The sequence below is a fragment of the Pollachius pollachius genome (genome assembly GCF_949987615.1).
Source record: "Pollachius pollachius genome assembly, chromosome: 3".
Lineage (NCBI taxonomy): Eukaryota > Metazoa > Chordata > Actinopteri > Gadiformes > Gadidae > Pollachius > Pollachius pollachius.
Window position 1 is genome coordinate 7,817,402 of NC_136936.1, and position 23,821 is coordinate 7,841,222.

General features: G+C 46.3%; 2 protein-coding genes across 2 annotated transcripts in view; both read left to right on the forward strand.

The window, feature by feature from the left end:
- Positions 1-1,264, forward strand: part of actn4 (actinin, alpha 4) — a 48,091-nt gene extending 46,827 nt beyond the window's left edge. The window contains exon 22 of the mRNA XM_079731190.1: positions 656-1,264. Within this exon, the coding sequence (XP_079587316.1) occupies positions 656-814 (159 nt within the window). The 3' untranslated portion in view covers positions 815-1,264. The remainder of the gene's footprint in view (positions 1-655) is intronic.
- Positions 1,265-3,360: 2,096 nt separating this feature from the next.
- LOC307073541 (SPARC-related modular calcium-binding protein 1-like) lies at positions 3,361-13,774 on the forward strand. Its single transcript, XM_079733419.1, has 11 exons — positions 3,361-3,690; positions 7,518-7,692; positions 7,987-8,223; positions 8,457-8,507; positions 8,696-8,743; positions 8,998-9,078; positions 9,750-9,948; positions 10,063-10,136; positions 10,560-10,653; positions 12,149-12,498; positions 13,631-13,774. The coding sequence occupies exons 1-10, from the start codon at positions 3,610-3,612 to the stop codon at positions 12,483-12,485; spliced, it is 1,377 nt and encodes a 458-aa protein (XP_079589545.1). The 5' UTR covers positions 3,361-3,609; the 3' UTR covers positions 12,486-12,498; positions 13,631-13,774.
- Positions 13,775-23,821: the final 10,047 nt, after the last annotated feature.

Genomic DNA, 23,821 nt, shown 5'->3' on the forward strand with positions numbered 1-23,821 from the left:
TCAAAACTAATGTGGCCCTCCTTCCATGTCTCTCTGCTGCACTCACTGTTTCTGTCTGTCTGTCTGCTCTCTGTTGCTCCATGTCTCTCTCTCTATTCCTCTTTCTGTCGCTCCCGGTCTCTCTCTCTGTCTCTCTCTTTGTCTCTGTCTGTTCTCTATATCTCTATCTCTCTCTGTCTCTGTCTGCTCTCTCTTTCGCTCCATGTCTCCCACTCCCTCTCTCTCTCTCTGTCTCTCTCGCTCTTCCTCTTTCTGTCTCCCTCCCTCCCTCCTTCTCCCCTGTGTGCGGACCTCTTCCTCTCTCTGTCCCTCCCTCCTTCTCTCCCAATGTGCGGACCTCTTTCTCTCTCTCCCTCCCTCCCTCCCTCCCTCCTTCTCTCCCTGTGTGCGGACCTCTTCCTCTTTCTCCCTCCCTCCCTCCCTCCCTCCCTCCCTCCCTTCTCCCCTGTGTGCGGACCTCTTCCTCTCTCTGTCCCTCCCTCCTCCCCTGTGTGCGGACCTCTTCCTCTCTCCCTCCCTCCTTCTCTCCCTATGTGCGGACCTCTTTCTCTCTCTCCCGCCCTCTCTCCCTCCCTCCCTCCTTTTCTCCCTATGTGCGGACCTTTTCCTCTTTCTCTCCCCCCTCCCTCCCTGTGTGCGGACCTCTTCCCTGCAGAACTTCATCACGGCTGAGGAGCTGAGGCGGGAGCTGCCCGCCGACCAGGCGGAGTACTGCATCGCCCGAATGGCGCCGTACGGGGGCCCCGACGGCGTCCCCGGGGCGCTGGACTACATGTCCTTCTCCACCGCCCTGTACGGAGAGAGTGACCTGTAGGGACTCACAGAGGAGGAGGAGGAGGAGGAGGGATCGCTGGACCGACGACAGAGGGAGGGAGGGATGGAGAGGGATGGAGGGAGAGATGGTGAAGAGGGAGGTGGAGGAGAAGCAGAGAATTAAGGCAGGTAGAGCAGATGAGAATTTAAAAGAGGTTGACTATATATATGTAGAAGTGGATGGGGCTTCCTCCCCCGGCCCGCCCCCCGCAATCCAGTTGACTTGGTGTGTTCCCAGGTGCCCCTGAGGTGTGCCGGTTTAGAAATGTTCTTTGCGTTTCTTTTCAAATTGAAACTCTTTGACCTTGTTGATTTGAACCCTTGTTAGAATCGTTTATCTGGCTAGCTTTTTCTCGGAACGGATCAACAATATTCACTGTCCATTTGTCGTGTAAAAGCTATCATTCAAAACGGGCATATCCAGGGGCAACTGGGGAACGGGGGGGGGGGGGGGGGTTGACTGTAGTGCAGGTCCTTAGCTTCACCCTCTCTGCCTTTTATACGGGGACTGGGATGGGTCGGGGAGTAAGGGGCACAAGCTAATCTACTACTTAATTAATTTTTTTTATCGTGCATTTTTCTTGCCAGAAGGGCATTTTTTTGAGGGGTTGGGGCGGGTGGATGGGTCAGATTTCACGGTTTGTGCATGGGGGGGCCCCAGATGGAGGAGACGTGAGAGGGGGGGGGGGGCGGGCAGCACGTACGTTGATAAACCAGAGGAATAAACAAATGACACATTTACCCATAATTCCCTTTTTTCGTTGACGGATCACGGCGAAACTATCTCGCCTTTTTCCCATTTTCTTCTGTTTCCGTTGAATTTGGTTGACTTTTTGTGTTGATATGCGGGTGGGCTGAGGGGGTCCGAGGCGGGGAGGGAGGGGTTTCGGGGGGTCGGGGGGGGTTACCTCAGCGCTGTATATACTTATTTTTCCAGTGCTACGGATGACACACATAAAGACCCAGCTATCGAGAATAAGCAATCACAAGCTTTCCAGTAGGACTAAATAGTGGCATTTATTATAAAATATATATATCGTGAATCAAAGAAAAAAAAAGCCAACCATTGAAAAAAAAGTGCAGTTTCTCCAGTAGATGGGTTTGTCTTCAATTATGACCAGTTCAGAGTTTTGACGCCGGTATCAGAGACTATTGTAGTGAGGATTGCTGTTCAGAGGGTGTAGCGTTGTTCTCAGTCTAAAGGCCTTCTAGACGAACCCAGACATACCCATGTCATTTTGGGGGCAACGTTGTTAACGACTTCTGTACGTTTTTCGTGAGTGGACGACAATACGCCTGTATGATTTACATGCTATTTCATCCTTCATTAGCTACGTTTTAGGGTGTGTTTTTCAAGTTTTGTACAGCACAACTTTGGAGTCCAGGAGAGGCATCGGATTGGCTTGGAGAAGGTTCTAGCGCTTTCCCTGGAATAAGAGGGGAGGGGGAGTTGCCACGGTAACAGCACTCCCTTAGAACTCCCCGTGTGATTGTTGGCAAATTTTAGGAAACAAATTAAACAAATGTGCCTGTTGGTGGCTCTCATCCTGTTCACCCCACCTCTTTCTCTTGCTCTCTCGCTCGCTCTCTCTCGCTCTCCTAGAGAAGGGGGATGGGGATGATGATGGAGGGGTCTTAAAACATTCCATTATGTATCTTTAAAATAAATGGATTCAAACAACTAACTTGGCTGTCTACAAATCTATGCAATCATCCTCTGTGTCAGCATCTCCAAGAGTTCCTAAAAGTAGCGGCGGGAAAATTCTTCAACTGAATTATTATTATTTTTTCACTTTTCCATTTCTATTTCTATATTTCGGTCTAAATCAAACCGATATTAGGCTTATGATTTCAGTATTTGTTGACTTCGAAGGGATGGGGGAGGGGGGAGTTAACGGCGAAGAGGGAGGACGGGTGGCAGAATGAAAAGACTTGGACCAAACGCTAGGAATGTGTTTGGTTTCTGCGAGGCTGGAGTCTGGGTGTGATTTTCCTTTTTTTGTACTCTTTAATATCAAACCTTATCTGCTGTACTGGGAACTGCAACGCCTTCTGTCTAATGATATGCGATTTTCACAAGCACACATAAAGTTTCCTTACAAAATACGGCCGTCTGCGTGTCTTCTTTTTTTTTGTCTTTTCTAATTTCACTGTCCGGGTTTTAAGAAATGATGTGCATTTAATCCTCATTCTCGGCAACATTTGATCGCAATAAATAAAAGTTTAAAATTCGAAATGGATGAGAATAATGAGTACCAAAGGAATTCCCTCCTTAATTTATAACCGCCACATCAAATATTTAGACAACGGAGACCTCATAACTGTCGTACTGTTTCCATACAGCCTAAGGAATTGGGCGTCGTTCTGTACCATAACATTTTATGAGCTTTACGCGTATTGAGAGGAAAAGGGTTGGACGTTATGGGTGTGAAAGGTGCAGCTCTGAGGGAACGGGTTTGGGGGGCGTCGACCAATGGGCTTTTTAATAATGGGTCAATGTGGACCACAGAATCCGTCGGATTAAAAAGGTTCTACTTATTAGGACACATTCGTGCCGCGCAACGCAGTCGTTTTAAACACGTACGTTTGAACTTTAACAGTTAGTTTACAGAATGAGAAACACTTTCAAACCATAAGGTAGGCTACACGACATATCTTCGGGTGTGGAACCAGGACGTCCCGTCAAGGCTGGCTTTGCCCGCAGAGCGCGCGCAGCAACAAGGCTTTGGGACGACCACCAAGAAGCGCGCGACGATTCAAGTTGCGGCGCCTCGCGCCTGTGCCGCTGCAGCAGGGATGATGCTCGCGCTCACCTTTACCTGCCGCCTCCTGCTGCTGCTCCTCCTCTCGGAACCGGTTCACTCCAACAGATCAGCGGTATGACTCGACTACGAACACCCGCATGCGTTATCTTGTTTTTGTTTTGGATAAAACGGTAAAAGAATGATTATTTTACCTTTTCTTTTGAATGCTAAATACAAGCACCCAATTCGTTTTGGTGAAATGGTAGACTTTGGACCAACAGTGCTTGTTTTCTTAGTAGCATATAAGAAATTACTTATCTTCGTGGATTACGGCTCCCAGGAGAGGGTCTCCCACTCGGGATTCTATATAGCAAGTCTCCAGCTGACCACAGCTAAACACACCACCGCCATGCAAATATTGATCCTTCTGCCCAAGGGGGAGTCGGGGGGCAGTGTGTGTATCTAGGGGAGATGGTTTATTTTTGCGTCTTTCTCCACTCACCAACGATTGCCGATGCTGAATTGTGTGTGAAAGCATCGATTGTAGAGCACACACCGCAATCCCGCGAGACTACACCTGTTTGACGTGCGTGTTTACTTTCAGTCTTAATCTATGCTCATATTTTAGCCGGCAAAATGAAGACCATGACAAATTACCCACGCGTGTTTACAAATCCGGGAGCAGAGGAGGGGGGTGATTCCATTGCATAAATAGAGAAACAGCTTTTACAAAGGACCGATTGACCGCGGCATCGTCCGAGTTCCAGTCAGTTAGTATTAGCGAGCGTGTCGTAGGCTACTGTAGAGGATAAACTTGTCAACACATAACATGAGTTGTCTTGGTTATATTTCTCCTCAAGTGTAGACTTAATATTCAGATCTACCAGGTTGTTTATATACAAGCAGCGAGACAGCGCCGAGCTGTTCTCACTCAGGAAAGGCCATATTTCTATATTACACACACACGCACACGCAAGGGGGGGTTTGCCCAGAATTATTGGCACCTCGCAACACTGAGTATATTGTGGTAGCTGGGATACTAACCGATGCAGGAAATGTAGTCTGCAGGTACTTTGCAGCCACACACGCGCAGTCACACACGCATTAAACGTTATATCCAATATAACAGTATTTGACTCCAATCCAAAAGGTTGGATCCCTGTACGTCCACAGTCTGACCTGTAGGCATCCTGAGCAAGATGTCTTGACTCTGACCTGCGCCTCACTTGAGGAAGCCTTGGATGAAAGCATCTGCTAAATATCTTAACACTCAAAATCCCGATTGGTGTTGTGCAACAGAAATGGTCCTAGAAACCTTTCTCACAAAAGTTTGAGACTTTGGTTTTGGTTAAAAGAACTTGAAGAGTAAGTGTCAATATTATGGACGGGAGTGGTTATTTATAAAATAGTTCTACAGCCATACCCCCTGATTTAATCACATTTCAAATTAGCCATTCAAGGATTTTGCCCAATTAAAGTCAGGATTAAAGGCCGTCTCGCCACTCAATTCAGGGGGAATTACCTGAATTTTCCCTAAACCCTTTAGTTTCCCAGATGACCCTTATACAGCACATGGTAGGTGGGCTATAGTTTAATCCATTTAATATGTCCCCCTTTTGGATGAAACAGTCTTTCTAATTCTTGCCGCGATCTATCTCCCAACCTCTCCTGTTCAATTCCCTCCCCAGGTCAGTGGAATGGGTCCATTCTGGGATGTCTGGCTCCCCCCCCCCGCCAGCCCACTCAGTACAGCCAGATTACTGCCGTGCACAGGGCCCCCATTCACTGCTAAATAATGTCAACACTGTTGTACACACCATAACAAATTTGATCACGTGCAACTGAGCTCAGCGTGTGTGTGTGTGTCTATGTGTGTGTGGGTAGCACGATCGTAGTGTTGCAGACAAAGAGCTATTGATGAAGTATGTAGCAGCATTGTAGACCTCTGTCTGTGTCTGTGTGCGCATGTTAGAGAGTGAACGTGCATGTGCGTAGATTAACCCCTGTTTTCTATGTGGTGTTGATGCACATGTGTGTGTGGCGTTGTGACAGATTGAGTGTGTCTTTTATAGAGGTGTGCAGGAGGCGAGATATGGTTTAGCTTTAGGAGTGAGATATGGTTTAGCTTGCAGGGCATCTGGTAGTCATTTTTACCCTCACACTGCTCTCCCTCCCTCCCTCCCTCCCTCCCTCCCTCCCTCCCTCCCTCCCTCCCTCTCTCCCTCCTTAATGACCACACAGCTACAGTTGGGGGAACATCTTACAGCTCAGTGTAGCAACAAGCAACACTTAACAGAACAGCAGGACTCAACTTATAACGCAATACTTGGACAGATAGGACCACACAAATGTAACTTGTGAAGTTTGAATTGAGATGAATATTGTTCGGAAATGTTTCTGGATTTAACGGGAATGATGTTTAGTGATTGAAGTTTCTGTACTGCATTGGGAAGAGGTGGGATGTTTAGGTGGATATGGATGTGAGTCCATATGAGGTTCAAGATGAGGATAAGAAAGTCACATCGCAGTGATGATAAAACAATTAAATTTTTTATCCAGACTAGCAAAGTCAGTATTCATTAATACAAAGAGAAGTGAGCGTGTCCCTATCAGATATTTTTCAGATGATGTAGAAAACATGCTGGGCAGCTGTCCTACAGAACACCATTCCTTTAATCAACTCTATCTCCTCCTCTTTCCTTTTCTTTTCATTTCAAATCAACTCAAATTTATCGGCCCTCCCTTTCTTCCTTCCTTCAATCCCTCCTTCTTCCTCCTCCTCTACCCTGTCCCTGCACTCTGCTCCATCTCTCTCTGTCTCTTCTCTCTGTCACAACCACAAGGTCCCCTTTGTGATAGAAAAAGAACGATAAAGTCCATGGGTCGAGTGTACGAGGCTGCCAGGGTTTCTAATCCACCAAGGGGCCTGGCCCTTCTGGGCCCCTGTAGGTCCCCTGTCTGTCCAGCCGCTGTGAGGCTGGACAGTGAGGGAGAACCATGGGAGACCGTCCGTTTTTCCTGAAGGACGTGTTGTAATGGAAGTAGCCCTTCACTATGGATGGTGAGGGGTTTCTTTTGGTGACGGCTTGAGAGAAAGTGTCAGTCCATCCAAGGAAAGCAGGGCCCGCCCCCGCGTTGAGGAGGAAGCCACCTTAGTGGTCGAGCCAAATAGTTCCACTTCCTCTCAGTGGCTCTGCAATGAGTGGTAGATAGACTGTTGGCCTGCTGGCACAGACAGACAGGCCGGCTGTCACAGACAGACAGGCAGGTAGACAAGCAGGCAGACAAGCAGGCTGGCATACAGATAGACAGGCTGGCTGTCACAGACACACAGACGTCCTGTCAGGGTATTTTGTTGACCAAGTGTCTCAATTAGAACAGATTGTTTACACTGAAGTTGGCATCATTTTAGTTTTCCCAGAAATAATTCCATAGGTGCCAACACACACACACACACACACACACACACACACACACACACACACACACACACACACACACACACACACACACACACACACACGTATTTCAATGACTGACAGTAAGGCATCTGGTTAGCAAATGGTTCATTTATTTTTAGATATCTTAACATGAGTGTTCCTCTCCTCTCATTTTGATCTCATGCATTGCATATCTGTTCTCTCTCTCTCTCTCTCTCTTTCTCTCTCCATACATATATATATATCTCTATTGCTATGCTATCTCCCTCTCCCGCCCTCTCTCTCTCTCTCTCTCTCTCTCTCTTTCTCTCTCTCTCTCTCTTTCTATCTATAAACTCCATCCCTTGGTGCTATCTCCACTCATTCATATCTCTGTCTATGCTATAACTTATGAGACTGCGGATCTGGTGTGTCTGTCTCCAGCTATCTCCTTTTGGCCACCACGTGGCTCCCAGTGCTACACGTTTCCACATTATGTTGATCTCGCGTGTGACTGGTGATGTGTGTCACTCTTCCACAGCCCTTCCTCATCACAGAGAACATGTGGACGGGCGGCTGTCTCCTAGACTGCCAGAGGGGGCGCCACCGTGCCGTGTGCGGCACCAACGGCCGCCTCTACAAGTCTCAGTGTTCCTTCCAGCGCGCACAGTGCTTCAACACGCAGCTCCGGCCGGCGCCCCGGGCCCACTGCACCGGTACCATCCACACTGATCTGTTCCGTGGACTCAACCTCTAACGCTCACAATATCACCACACACCACAAGAGGGTCTCATCGCTCCAATTTATTAGGATTTCTATATCTGATACACAGACATATGCAAAGATTAGATTTGAATAGTTTGGTTGATTGGAAAAGATGGTTAAAAATCAGCAAAATGTCTTTTGGCTTAATGGCAATATATAAAAACGAATCTTACTGATAAGTCGGTTTGGCGATTAAGCCCAAACCAGCTCAGACTGACCCTTCTCCCTCTCTCTCTGGTCCCAGACCCCAGTCAGACCAAGTGTCAGCTGGCCCGTATTCAGGCCCTGGAGGCCAGCATCCACAGCAGCGGGGGCGGCCATACTAGCCCCTCGGCGGCCATCTTTGTGCCAGAGTGCGGTGCAGAAGGCCACTTCCAGCCGGTCCAGTGCCACAACCAGACCGGCTACTGCTGGTGCTCCACGCGCGACGGCAGACCCATCGGGGGCACCTCTGTGCTGCTCCAGACCCCCAACTGCACCGGTGGGTCCCCCTGGGTCCCTTCATCTGGTTTTATTGTTGATTAGGCTGCTGCTGTTTGTTCTGTTCTGGTTCTTAGAGCTTCTCTGCACTGATTGATTTGATTGATGTCAGCCTCATGTGCAAATCATTAAATAAATGGAACATTTTAAATATGTACACATTTGGGGTTTTATTGTTAATGTTTTGGTATACAGGTATTAATGTGTGTTTTCTCTAATTATGGGGTGCCGCAGATCTCATGCCTCAAACGGAGGAGAGGACCGGTGCAGGGTCTTCAGACAGAGGTGAGGACGGGATGGGACTGACCAGCTGGAATGCATATCTCTGAGGCGTAGCTCTTATGCGGGCCAGTGCCCACTACTCCCATTAAAACAGATGATGGGTCACTTCCATGATAGCACCAGATACAGGGCCGTGCCCAGGAATGACCGGGCCCAGATTCTATGATGTGTTTCTTTGTATTTTCTCATAGAGACCAGTGGACCCGGACCGACTGGGAAGCCAAGCAGGCCGGGAGCAGGTAATAATAATAATAATAATTCATTGAATTTATATAGCGCTTTTCTAGACACTCAAAGACGCTTAAAGTGAAGGGGGTACCTCACTCATCACCACCAGTGATAATGTTGCAGGTATAAAGTGCAACATTATCATCAGTATATGGTACTCCCCCGCGTTCTTATCATTCCTCTCCCTGCGCCGTGTGCACCCGGTGAGACAGATGTAGAATGTCATCTATGATTCATAGAATGGTGCAACCTGTATTTTCCCCAGAGCTCACGGCCCCTCCCCTCTGGGTGACCATCCAGTTGAACTCCGACCCCAAAGGAAACCGCTCTGCCAGGCAGCCTTCTGGTAGGGAGGAACACATGTCTCCAAACACATGCATGTATGCAGAAACGCACACATGATGCACGCATGCATGCGTGCACACTCAAACACATGCTTGCGCGCACACGCGCATACACACACTCACACACTCATCTTTATCTACAATGTATGTACGGTACTTTGTGTCATTCACTGTGATAAAAAAATGTGTGTGTGAGTGTGTTTGTGTGTGTGTGTGTGTGTGTGTGTGTGTGTGTGTGTGTGTGTGTGTGTGTGTGTGTGTGTGTGTTAACTGAAGGGTGTGTATACATGTGTACATGTCTTTCACTGTGTTTATGTTTACCTGGTGTGTGTGTGTGTGTTTGTCTGTGTGTGTTAACTGAAGGGTGTGTGAATGTGTGTCTTTCACTGTGTTTGTGTTTACCTGTTGTGTGTGTGTGTGTGTGTGTGTGTGTGTTAACTGAAGGGTGTGTGTATTTGTATGTATACGTGTGACTTTCACTGTGTTTGTGTTTACCTGGTGTGTGTGTGTGTGTGTGTGTGTGTGTGTGTGTGTGTGTGTGTGTGTGTGTGTGTGTTGTGTGTGTGTGTGTGTGTGTGTGTGTGTGTGTGTGTGTGTGTGTGTGTGTGTGTGTGTGTGTGTGTGTGCGTGCGTGCGTGCGTGCGTGCGTGCATGTGTGTGTGTGCGTGTCCAGACAGTCCTCAGACGTGTGAGCGTGAGCGCCGGTCGCTGCTCGCCGCGGCCCAGCTGCGTTCCGTCTGGCAGGGCGACCGCTTCGTCCCAGAATGCACTGCAGACGGGCGCTACCACCCAGTACAGTGTCACGTTGCCACGGGTTACTGCTGGTGCGTCCGATTGGACACCGGCAGGCCAATACCAGGGACCTCAACAAGGTGATCAATAATTCATCCAATTCACCAATTCTAATGGATTACCTTTTATACAAAAAGAATTTAAGTCTTGATTATTTTTCTCTCTCCTTTATTATTTATTTATTCTCATGGTAGAAACCAGCTCCCAGAATGCACGGCAACAGAGGAGACCAGGATAGAAAGGAAGTTCAAAGACAAAGCACTTCTTGGTAAATACAAATATAAATCCAGGTTGAAAAGGGGACGCATAAAGACCGTGATGAAGATCCAGCCCCTGGAGATCACATGGACGGCCGTATTGGAATCCTATCGCTGAGGTTCTAGGTTCAATCCCCAACGTCCACAGCCCATCTGTGTACTGTACTAACCCTTTATTTAGTCTCTGAAATGACTCCATGTTAACTAGTACTAATAGAAAGATGGGGAACATGGATGACATTCAGTTCATTAGGTGATTTCCTTGCTAATCTCTTTGCGAAGCAGAGGTGAAACAATTACATCTATTTCATTTTTTTAAAGATATTAAATGCATCACGCTTCAGTCTATGAAGGGCACACAACGACTAAAACCATACCTAATTGTGCAATTAAAGTCTGATCTGTGTTTCCCTCGGTCTCACCCTTCTCCCCAGGGTGTCCTGTGGCCCGTAAGAAGGAGTTCCTGCAGAGCCTGGTCAGAGCCCTGCAGCAGGAAGCAGAGCATGCTGGGAAACTGCTTCCTCAAAAGTGTGTTACACTATCAATTAACCAAGGGGGCCATAGAACTGAAATACAGAAATTAACTATTTGTTAATATAACCACCTGCTAGAAAACCGCTGATCGGCCATTTGGTTTATCCTTCTATCCACAAGTACAGTATTGGTACAGCATCTTACAGTACACATAATGCATCCATGTATACAACATAATGAACACAATGAACATACGTGATGCAAAAGGGAAGTTATCACCCAATGAAACTACCTGCCCCAGTTTCTCTGTGGGAACAGCCTTAGTTTAAACCACATCATCATTACGTTTGGAATCCATCCACGGCAGAGCAGAGAGACGTCTGATGTTTTATTCACAGCCTTCTATTGACCTCCACCGCCAACACTGAATTTATAATTATGTAAAATAAGAGCCTGGGTTACTCTCTAATCCTCCACTCATCCTAGAGAACATTAAAGTCTGGTTCCCACTGTCAAAACAACACCAGGACACTATTCTATTAGTCTTATTTAAACCCTTGCGTTTAGGGTTAATCTCTAGTGGTTAGGGGGTTCGACTCTCAGTCAATGGCTTTTGGGTTCGATGAATGCAGTCTAGCTGTCAGAATCCTGGAACAGGATGCCTGACCCCTAGCATGTAGCTGAATTCACCACAGGTAGAAAGGTTGTCACTTCATTGGATGGTTCCTCCCTGGCCGGGTGACCTACGATATGAAGAGAACAAGCCTTAGGAGAGAAGATGTAAAAGCACAGTGAGGACCAGTCCTCTCTGTCTGTTTCTGTCTCACTCTTTCTCAATCTTTGTCCTCTGGTTTCTACCGCTCCCCTGATGCTTCAAGATTTAAATCCTTCCCACGGGAATATTTCCTCCAGCTTTCCTCCGTTATTGGCTCTTTCCTCTCATAAATACCTCTTTAAATTTACATTTGAATGTTGTAATTTATTAGATGCTGTTGACCCTCATCCCACAACCTTCGTCTGGACTTTACCACTAAGACCAGTGCGCTTTCCACCGCCCCAGTGAACACAAGGTCTCATTGAGCTGCCTGGACCTCATTAGTTAGTGTTCACCGCTGATGAGCCAGGAGTCTTAGGGTGGTTACCGAGCCACATCTGGCCTCATCTGGACTCTGGAATGCAGCCAGTTTCTCCTACTTAGAAATTTGTTTTCCTAATACCTGCCCTTAGGTGATGGATTATCCCACTTTCCCTGCCTGTGGTCCACAAGCACCATTAAGTCCAGGCTCAGTTTAGCATATTTGTACTTTATAATGTACACCTATGCACACTTTAAAGAAAGTATGTTTTCATTCGTGGCAATAGGTAAGTATTATCCCAGTGTAATATAAGTCTTTGTTAAACAACCTGCCTTACTCTTCAGGACTTCATTTGTGTTTATATTTCATCATCATTATACAACGATAATTATGCTAACAAAAAATAGCCTTTTAGTACCAAAGGTCTAATGTTTATCATAGAAGATTTAATCTAAATCTCGTTTATCAACCAGACCCTTCATCCCTGCACCTACCTATTCCTCCTCATCCTCGGTGACCCCCTCCTCCACCTCCTCCATCCAAACCACCCCCTCCACCCAAACCAACCCCACCTCCGGTTCCCCCGTGCTTGAGTCGTCTGGGCCAGAGGGGGCGCTGCGGTGGCACTTTGAGCGCCTGGACGTGGACGCCAGCGGGGCGCTGAGCGAGAGGGAGGCACGGCCACTGCGGCAGTTCCTCCGGCGCCGGCTGAAACCGCGGCGATGCGCCAAGAAGTTCGCCCAGTACTGCGACCGTGACCAGGACCGAAGCCTCACCCTGGGGGAGCTGTCTGCCTGCATACACCTGTAAGGACGGCCCAGAGGTAAGACTCGCCGTACAGGTGGGCGGGTTGGTGGGTGGAGTGAAAACTGACAAGTGAAAGCTGACATTTTATTGAGTTATTGATTCATTTATTATCAATTTATTAAAGGCATTTAAGAGAAGGGCGGTTGATTGTTAACATGAGGGAGGAAATTTGTTGCTAAAAGTTTGGGTCGGGATCGAACCAATTACCTTTCCCTCACCCGGTGCATCTAAAGTTAACCAAAAACGGATCTCAATACAGAGGTTTGTCTCAGTGGGTCCCTCTATTGGCTGATTCAGCCTTCAGTCCTTTGTGTGATAAGCCTGTTATCGGCTACATATTGTAAAATGATGTCAACTATAGCCCAAGTGAGAAGCCAAAACACACTGATGATGATTGCTTGATTATCTCATTGAACTTCTTATCTGACTCATTCATTCACACTCATCATCCATTAGGCTACTATATATATCTACTGCATATCTGACTCTTAATTCATTCACACACTTCTATCCTTTACTTCTTGGTTTTTACTTCTTTGTCTGTTTCTTACTTTCTTACTTTCTTACACACACACACACACACACACACACACACACACACACACACACACACACACACACACACACACACACACACACACATAGACACACAGGGGGATTCTGCTATCAAGACCTGTTGTCATGATATTTTCATGGAAAGTTAGTCTACTGACACAGATTTGTTGGTGTTTATCTGGGTTTATCCCAACAAGTATCTCTAGAGACAGGCACAAATACATAACTTCTAAAATGAGTTAGGTTTTATGGGTGGTTGAGGATGAGGTGGGCCATAAAATGACAATGTTAAACCTCACTAGAGGACTGCATACAAAGCAAGCCTTTCAACATCTCACTGAATTCATTTGGAAGAGTGTTCCCTGTTGAAGCACCATTAACAACACACACACACACACACACACACACTGCCCTGGTCTGATCAGTCTCCAAAAATCATAGTTTTATTGTTTGTCTGTGTGTGCCTTGCCGTGTGCGGGTCTTCTAGCTGAAGAAAGTAGAGCCGTGTTTAATGAAATGATGTGTTGTGTGCTCAAGATTTTCTGTTCGGCCCGTCTGTCCTTCTATATATCTGCCTGTCTCTCGCCCAACAGCAAATCATGAATCCAGTTTACAAGCCCCGCCTCCAGAACTCCACCACTGTCTTTCCAGTTCCACCCCAGCAACCAATGACGTGGCCCCATTTCTGATCATCAAGTCATTCCATCGATCGTTCCTCATTGTAGCCCAACTCTCCTCGCTGGTTTCCTCACCATGAAGGATGTATGGTTAGTTGTTGTTTTGATAAATATTCTTACCAAATGCTAACTATACTTTTTGAATAAACATTTCAATGATGTAGATCAATGATCATGTTTCTTTTTCTGTTACAAAGTCTACTCCAGTGATCTATAACTTTAGACAGGTATACTTCAGGATGTCCCTAGGGTCCGTCCTATCCAGTTATGAAAAGGTTCTGCCAAATAGAGACTATTTTTCTTCATTTCTCTTCTTGTAGGTAAAAAAGAGGTGAGAAAAATGGCGTGTCCTGCAAAATAGTTATTTCTTACTGCTTGATATGAAAATCCTTAACTTTCTGGGGGGTGATTGATACATGAGTTCAGCACCTTAGCTGTGATTATTTGTAAAATGGAACAGAGTGGAAAGATGTGTTCTGCATCCCTACCTCTGCTGGCCACGGTCTCCGCAACATTCTGATGTCTACAGATCCGTGGGGGATCCCTCCGGTGGCACCTTCCAGGTCATAGCAGTTTGGAAATAATAACGGGGAATAAAGGAGAAAATGGGAGCAGTATTTTAAACAGCCTCTAATGTGAGTTTGTGTGATGAATCTTGTTGAATTTGTATTTCCTTTGACTCCATTAGCCTAAGGGCATTAAGCAATTAAGAACAGCAGTACATTCACTCTGTGAGAGGGTGCACTGTCAGCAGAATGACTTGGTCGGAATCCAACCAGACTGGGCTCACACCATGGCCCTTATTCATCCAGCAGTTAGCTGGGTTCTAACCACTAACCGCAGCTAACTGAACCCAGCTTGCGTTTAGAACCAAGGTGGCCGCTAGGTTAAACATTCTCATACACTTATGGCTATTCAAAACAGAAGATTTGTATAGTTGTTAAGCAACATCTCACGAGAGGGAGAGCAGTCATACTGAATACCGAATGAGTTTAACACTAGAGACCTAGAGAGTGTGATGTATTGCTTTGACAGCAGTTCTCCAAACAGCATTTATAGTTAACAGTAATAAGCGACAACAGATTATGATCTGTTTATTTATTAATTGATTTGGCTCCGCCAACACAAATAGTTCAGCAACTGGACTGGGACCGGACTGTTGCCAAGAAACACATAAACATTTCCCTAGACACAAGCTTGTTACTCGGTAGGTCTGCACATTAGTGCAGGCCAGCTGCTTTGTATCATGTACATTTATCTGTCCATTTATTGAGCAACCAGTGAAGTAAGAGTCTGTGATCTGATGAGTTTACAGTTTGCGATAGTTGATGTAGGCTAATTAACAGTAATTAAGAACACCTGTTAAGCGGGGTGACATCGTTTATACACACATAGAACAAGTATAGTTAAAAGTCCCAGTTCTGTTATTTTGCATATGCTTCTGGTCTCATCTTATCACTTCATCTGAATCTTCTGTTAATAAAGAAAGAGAACATCGATTTTTCTTATCAATTCCAGAACTATTTTGTCTACTCTGTCAATCCATGAAGAAATTTCGTGGCTGAACATCAGCCTTCTGTCGTTTTGGTTACGGATGTTTAAGCGTCGAGGATCATGGTTTTGAAGGGTTTGACAGTTGCAACTGTCATCTATTCCCTTCGCAACATGATCCTCGTTAGGCAGTTGTTTCCTTTCAGTTGCGGACTCATTCTGCCTCTGACATATTAATTATACCACTTGTCACGCCGGGCACATTATGACAGATTGTTTTAATATAATATAATAAGCTCAAAGGGCATTTTAATGTCGGACATATTGGAACATATGTTCATTTTTATACCCTGCCCGGCCCTCATCATTAACTGTCACTTCTGGTCCATTAAAACGAAAGATTATCCTTCTTAAATGTCTTGTGATTTCCTGTACAAGCCTACTAACACAATGCCATTCTGAAGCCAATTCAATTCATTATTGTGCTTTTGGAAACGAGGATACAATCTCACGTTATGCCCCCTGCTCTGCTGAGCCTCTCTGCTACAGCAGCGCTAATAAATATTGAGCCTAATTTGAAATGAGGCCGTTTGATATCGTCGGACCCAGCGAGAGGCGGTCGCCACAGCAACGGCCACGCTAATCGCGTCCCTCTGTAAACAAATTACCCGATAAACAGGAAACCGAGGCAGAACACAGAGTCCCGCGGGAGGCCAATAAAGATCCTTTTCCATTGTGCTGCCGGCCTGTATCAGACCTTCAGGATGACGACGCTGATTGCTCAGTTCAGTTTTGGCAAATTGGCTTCGCGACGCCAGCAGACAGATTCTCAATATGAATCTCCCAGTAGGGTTTGTCTGCTCGGGGCGATGTCCAGTTGGTTAACTGGGATGAGTTTGTTTCGGTATTGTTTTTCTTTTTTGGACCCAGGTTAAGGCAGTAAAACGCGGCCTATACTGCTTATTGTCTCATACAGGGACAGACACAGTCAACCAGACGAAATATTCTCACAGTCATTTCACTCACTAATGGCAGGTGGATGGCTCGGGGTTTCTAACTAATGACACTCACAGTATAGCTGTTACATCTAACCCACAGCATCTTTTAACATAGCTTGACGAGACCAACCACCAGAGACTGCTGTTTGGGTGGTAAGTGTGTATTATGATGTTGTGTCCCGGTGGTGGCATCCTTTTTATCTCTCCCTAGTGGTTGCTGGTCGATTGCTTTGATTATAACGAACCAAGATAAGTGTTGACCTTTTGAACTTATTTCCGATCAATAGTGATTTGTTTTTCTTTTGTTTAGCTTCTGCTGTAGGCCACTCTATCCTCATCGTTCACTGAAGTAGGTCCACAAGACGTCTGGGACACTGGGGGAGGCTTCACCAAAAAACAACCCAACAGAAAGGTCACAGTAATGCAGGTTGTGTGCTTTTGGTGATTGCATTTCAAGTACTTATTGCTCTGTTGTACCATCAGAGGGCGCCCTTTGTCCGAATCCTGCTGTCATGTGACCAGGCGGGAATCCCCTGGAAGTGGATGATGGCTGGATAGATTTTCCTTTTGCTTTTCTTGTTACGTGTAATGGCAGTCTGGAGGCAATACCCAATTTATGCGATCTTTGTGTGTGTGTTTCTGTGTGTGTGTGTGTGTGTGTGTGTGTGTGTGTGTGTGTGCGTGCATAGAATTGACATGAATTAAAGATGAGCTGGAGCATTCCCAACCACTGGTCTGAAATGCCCTGTATTAGTGTGTGTGTGTGTGTGTGTGTGTGTGTGTGTATGCATGTGTACTACAGTATGTGTCCCTTGGTGAGAGCGGAGGATGATTTGAACATGTGAGACCTAAACATACACACTCTCTGTCTAACACACACATACACACACGCACACACACACACACACACACACTGACAACCACCACACTTACAAACACACACTGAGAAACATACACATAAACACTCACAGTGTGGAGTGCATCTATAAATCATAAAAAGAAAAATTCTCTCGTGGCCTCCCCTCCCAAACCCATGGCCCCACCTAGCCCATGGGCCAAAGGGGGCGTGTCCTCCCGCTGCCCCCGCCCACCCCCACCAGGCAAGATGGAGGAGGCTACTGGAACGTTCCACCCGATAAAACACAGTTTGTATGGAATTTAAATCGATAAATGACCACATGAATACATGCATTGAATGTAAATCTTTAAAACTCATCATTAATGCATACTGGCAGATATTTCTTTAGTAAATGACCTACTAGCTGGACCGCCTGCAGCCTTGATGTCAATACAACTCAATCAACGTGAAGATTGCAGAGATCTGTTTCATGCAAGCACAAACCACAAGCAACACTTGTTAACTGAAATCCCCTGTGTGTGTGGATGCGTGTGTGTGCATGTGCCTGTGCGTGTTTTTGTATGCATGTGAGTGTGCGGTGTGTGTGCGTGTGTGGAGAAGTGACAGCGGTGATGTCTGTTGGCTGGGACGCCGGTCCCAGGGGTGTTATGTTCTCATGCAGATGGGGACACACTGGCCTGTTGCCATGGAGCAGGGGGGGCTGCATTGTCACTCAAACCCCAGGTGGCGACATGGTGGAGTCTAAGTGACCATAAGCACTGGTGATTGCTGTGTTACATTGGAGCAATGTCCTCCGGCTCAGTTCCTGCTTGGGTTCCTTCAATTAAGCCCAACCCATGTAACAGTTAAGGGGCTATTTTGGGCTTCTGTTCTCAATATTGTTAAAATGTCCTTGCCGAACTATGGGGTCCAAAGGTCTGACTGTGAAAATGTAGTTTAGAACTGATTTTCTGTCCCCCTTGGTCATAGCGACAACAAAGGGGAAATTAGATTGATTTCCAAGTAAAATGTCCTTCTGTTCCTATAATTGGGTTTTACAAAAACGGTGTAACTATTGATTGGTTCCTCTCATGTTGAGATGTGCTATAAGAGTATATCGCAGCTTTGAGATGGACCAGAGGATCGATCATCACAAAGTTTTTGAATGATAAGGGAACACACAAATCAAACACAGCCCCGTCTGAGATAAACAGCGCTCCGGAAACGCTTTCCAGAAACAGCTTTCCAGAAACACCCCGGTACAAAAATAAACCCGGGCTGTTAATTGAACGTGTTCTCTGGCTCTCCATCAGATGAGCGTCTAGCGGAGGACTCAAGGGCTCCACCTCTCCCATCCCCACCTCCAGGTCCGAGCGGGACCCTGGGTCTACATCCTGCTCGTTGCTTCCTCTTCGCTCTAACGGGGGCCAACTGTAGGGATCCCCATTTACTTGGAAAACCAACCGTGTCCGTGTATGAGGTGAACCCCTGATGTGGAAAGGGGTTGAGGGTCACGTCCCGAGGGCCGAAACACTGGCGCTCCTCCGAGTATCACAGATGAGATGAGGGTTTCTGTGTCTATCTACTGTTGGGTTGAGGAACTATCTCACTCTGTTCAGATGTCCGTCCGCATTCCTTACAACTGTATTATACATCACATCCATCCGTCATTTCATCTCATATCTGTGTGTTCTATACCGTGTTTATCTATGTTGTAACCTTATCAGTCTTGGCCAGGTCTCTCATGAAAAGTCAAATCTTATCTCAGGGAACTAACAAATAGAGATAAAAATCAAATACATACACAGACAATAATTGACAATAGTCTGTTTCTCACCCGCCCTAAACAATCCCCCCCAGGATTGTTTAGGGCGGGTGAGAAAGTTATTTCCTCTTTCTGCTGATCACATAACACTCCGTTGCAAAACGATTGGTCGTCCCTGTAGCGCTGTAATGGAAATGTGATCATCACCTCCGAGAAGCTGCAGAAATAGAATTTGGATCATGTCTGTACATTGTGGGTGGGGCAGAAGAGGGACAGTCTGGCTGCTGATGGGGCTGATTGCTGATGGAGGTGATGGTTTCGGTAGGGATGCTATTGGGTGGATAACAGTGAGTGATGGAGGGGGTTATGGTCTTTATGGCCATGAGGGTGTTAGGGATGGGTTTCATGGTGATTAGGTATTGATGGTGATGATCATGATGGTAATGGTACTGGAGGTGGGGTGGTGGCTGATATGGTGATGGTGATCATAGTGGCAATTATAGAGGAGGAGTTGGTGTGGCAGAGATGTTGGTGATGGTGTTGGTATTGGAGGTGCTATTCCTGGTGGTAGTGAGACACGGTTGTTTAAAATCGAGGTGGTGGTGGTGATAGTGGTGTGGTGTTAGTGATTCTGGTGGTGGTACTGGTTTTGAAAGTGGTGGTGGTGGTGGTAGTGGTGTGGTGTTAGTGATTCTGTTGGTGGTACTGGTTTTGAAAGTGGTGGTGGTGGTACTGGTTGTGAGTAGTTGTGCTGGTGGTGGTTGTGCTGGTGGTGGTGGCGGTGTTAGTGTGCCGAAATGGTGGAGAAGTCATTAAAAGTAGCCATGTCACCCTACCCGCTCCACCAAGAACCCATTTAGATCTTGTGGGTTTCAGGCTTTGGGGATGACATTGTTCTGTTCAGACGCGCGGCATAAAGCCATTAAACGCGGAGTATACAAACCACCCAGCTTGTTTTATTATACTCTTGGAACGTACCATTCCGGCCACTGACGTCCAGGTACACACCGGCTTTAAAGAACGACTGTAGAGTTGATGTCAATGCTGGTATGGGGTAAGGAAGAGGGAGGAGGGGAATGGCTGTTAGCATGGGGTGTGTCATCAGCATGTGTCTGTGCTAATTAAAGCTCAGAGAAACATGCTCTAATGTACAGGTGTGAGGAAATGAATGAGTGTGTGGGTCGGTATAGGTATAGGTGTAAGTGTGTGTGTGAGAGCAATTAAAATCCTGTGGTTCTGAATAGCAACCTCCTATTGGACAGAGGGACTAAATAGTGCCTTTCGCTCGCTCTCTCTATCGCTCTCTCTCTTTGCCCTGTAATATTCTACATTCTCCTCATTACCGTCTCCCCTTGGTATTTCACTCATTCTCTTTCTCTAACTCTGCTTTTCTCACTCTCCTGCTCCCTATTAACCTTCTACATTTGTGCTTTTCAGTTTGTTTATTTTTATGTTACTAATTAATTGTAAGATTACACTCTGCCACATCCATCCCAACATGCATATCAACTCATTAGAACAGTGTTAAAGGCGACCCACACACTGTGCTGCCCTTCCATCACCCTGATAAGTTTTGTTCTTTGGAGCCTGAGAGAGAAATACTGAGGATTAAGGAATGTACCTCCAACAGTTTAACATGGTGAGAAGCTTTTATTATACAGGAACACTTATACAAAGCATCATTGTAACTAACTATCATGCAAAAACAGTTATAATATAATAATGTTTATGAATTTTGTGTGTGTGTGTGTGTGTGTGTGTGTGTGTGTGTGTGTGTGTGTGTGTGTGTGTGTGTGTGTGTGTGTGTGTGTGTGTGTGTGGTGTGTGTGTGTGGTGCGTGTGTGGGGGGGGTGTTGTGTGTTTGTGTGTGTGTGTGTAGGGGGGGGGTTGTGTGTGTGTGTGTGTGTGTGTGTGTGTGTGTGTGTTGGTGGGGGGGTGTGTGTGTTTATCTCTGTTTGGTGTGTGTGCTCCATTTCTATTGACTCTCCTGGCGCCCACACAGAGTCAGGGGTGGCCTTCAGGCTTTAGTGTGCGGCTATAGTGAAGAACACTTTGTTGTGTTTCTTCCCTGGGCCCTCGACAGCATCCTTCAGTTTACCCATAATGCAGCAGTGGGGGCTCTGAGAGCCAGAATTCTTTTAAGTCCAGACGTATATGTTGAGGCAGCTGACCTGATGCCACCTGTCACAAGGCTGTCTTTCAGAGCGCTTCTCCTCTCCGTTTTCTCCATCCCTCCCTCTTCTTCCCTTCCTAATTCTGTTGTTATTTTATTTTCATCCAAGGAGATTACCGTCTCCCTTGGGTATTTCACTCGTTCTCTTTCTCTAACTCTGCTTTTCTCACTCTCCTGCTCCCTATTAACCTTCTACATTTGTACTTTTCAGTTTGTTTATTTTGATGTTACTAATTAATTGTAAGATTACACTCTGCCACATCCATCCCAACATGCATATCAACTCATTAGAACAGTGTTTAAGGCGACCCACACACTGTGCTGCCCTTCCATCACCCTGATAAGTTTTGTTCTTTGGAGACTGAGAGAGAAATACTGAGGATTAAGGAATGTACCTCCAACAGTTTAACATGGTGAGAAGCTTTTATTATACAGGAACACTTATACAAACCATCATTGTAACTAACTTTCATGCAACAACAGTTATAATATAATAATGTTTATGAATTTTGTGTGTGTGTGTGTGTTTGGGGGGATGGGGGGGTGTTGTGTGTTTGTGTGTGTGTGTGTGTGTGTGTGTGTGTGTGTGTGTCTGGGTGTGGGGGGGAGGTGTTGTGTGTGTGTGTGTGTGTGTGTGTGTGTGTGTGTGTGTTGGTGGGGGTGTGTGTGTTTATCTCTGTTTGGTGTGCGTGCTCCATTTCTATTGACTCTCCTGGCGCCCACACAGAGTCAGGGGTGGCCTTCAGGCTTTAGTGTGTGGCTGTAGTGAAGAACACTTTGTTGTGTTTCTTCCCTGGGCCCTCGACGGCATCCTTCAGTTTACCCATAATGCAGCAGTGGGGGCTCTGAGAGCCAGAATTCTTTTAAGTCCAGACGTATATGTTGAGGCAGCTGGCCTGATGCCACCTGTCAACAAGGCTGTCTTTCAGAGCGCTTCTCCTCTCCGTTTTCTCCATCCCTCCCTCTTCTTCCCTCCCTATTTCTGTTGTTATTTTATTTTCATCCGAGATCCAATTTTAGCCTGCCGATGTTTTTGCATGAAAATGCCTGAACGCATACACAACCTCACACAAACAAACACACACACATGCACACCCACACACACTCTCTGACACTAACACCAACACATGATTCATTATTCTTGAGAAGTTGAACACACACACAGACACACACACACCTCTGTTCACTTTTCAGCTCTGTCTTCTTGACATTCTGTTATGCGTTAAGTTCTCTCTCTCTCTCTCTCTCTCTCTCTAAACCTTGAGACCATCCCAAAGATGTGCCACTCATGTTGATTTTCCTAAGGACTGCAGTAACCATCACAACTCAAACAGATGGTACAGTGCTCTGACAGTTTTTCAATTGATGCTAGTAGCCCCCCCTAGTGGTAATAGTCACATCTACCATTGACAGACGCTTTTATTCAAGCCTACAGTTAAACTTGGGACATTGGGGTTTGAACTCAAACCCTTTCGAGGTCCACCACCACCCCTAACCTAAGACCCATTCTAGGTCCCAATGGTTATAGTGGTCTGAGATGTCTTATTGGTCCCCAACACCTAGACTCCAGTGAGCTGTCTTCAGCTAAAAAACACAGCTGGCAGCTGTCAAACACCTTCTGTCAGTCTGTCTGCTACCGACGTGCCCTCCATCCAGTCCCTGAATGCTAACGAAATAACAGGGCTACAGCGGCCGGGGGGCCGGTGGGAGGGGCTGGGATCAATACATTGTATTGATCGCTGCTGGAGGGCCCCCGCCAGGTGTTGGATAGAACTGCGAGGGTGAGGTTCTCCACCACCGCCACCCTGCAGGAGACGCCGCTGGCGATGCGTGTGATGTAATGACAGCTGACTGGTAACCAAACGGATAGCATGCATTGTGGGCCGGGGCACATTACGGAGAGCCTCTCTGGGAGACTCTTGGAGAGCTCTATCTGTCTACATGTCTTCCACCGGCTTCCGTCTGGACCGACAGCTAACGATTTCCAATAACACCGCTCTGCTTGGTTTACCCTCCCTCTCTTATCTCTTTTGCTTGCTTTCATTCTCAGGGCTCGCTCCCATTCTCCTTCATTGAAGTTTACTAGTGTGCCTCTGTGTCTCCCATCTGGTTTTGTGGTTTCTACCTTTCCTCTCCGTCTTGTAGCGTTTCTCAAGCTTCCCCATGTAAGCTTTGCATATCTGTTCTCTCTCTCTCTCTCTTTCTCTCTCCATATATATATATATATATATATCTATTGCTATCGCTATCTCCCTCTCACTCTCTCTCTCTACATATATATTTATATCTCTATCTCTAGCTCCCTCTTACACACTCGCTCTCTCTCTGTCTCTCTCTGATATAAGGCCGTCTTCAGCCATTCAGAAGAACATAACATTAGCGCCGGCCCCCGCAATAACATCACTTTAATATGTTTTCCCAGCAGTGTGTGTTTGAGAGAGAGTGAGAGAGAGAGAGAAAAATATGAAAGAGCGAGCAAGAGAGGGAGACCAGTAAACAGCAGTCTCCCAGCAGCTACAACAGATTGAATTTAGATTAACTGTGTCCCAAAGATTGTGTGTGTGTGTGTGTGTGTGTGTGTGTGTGTGTGTGTGTGTGTGTGTGTGTGTGTGTGTGTGTGTGTGTGTGTGTGTGTGTGTGTGTGTGCTGGCTATAGTCACATATGCATTGCAGTGATACAACATGCTGTTTGACATCACAGCCTTCTGCACCAGTCTGTATCTGTCACTGGAGTAGAGACACATATTAACCCCAAAACCAGCTCCTGCCTCTCCTCCAGAAACAGCCTCTCTAGAGCCACAGGAAGTCAGCATTGTGGTCTGGGATGGGTTGTGGGATTATT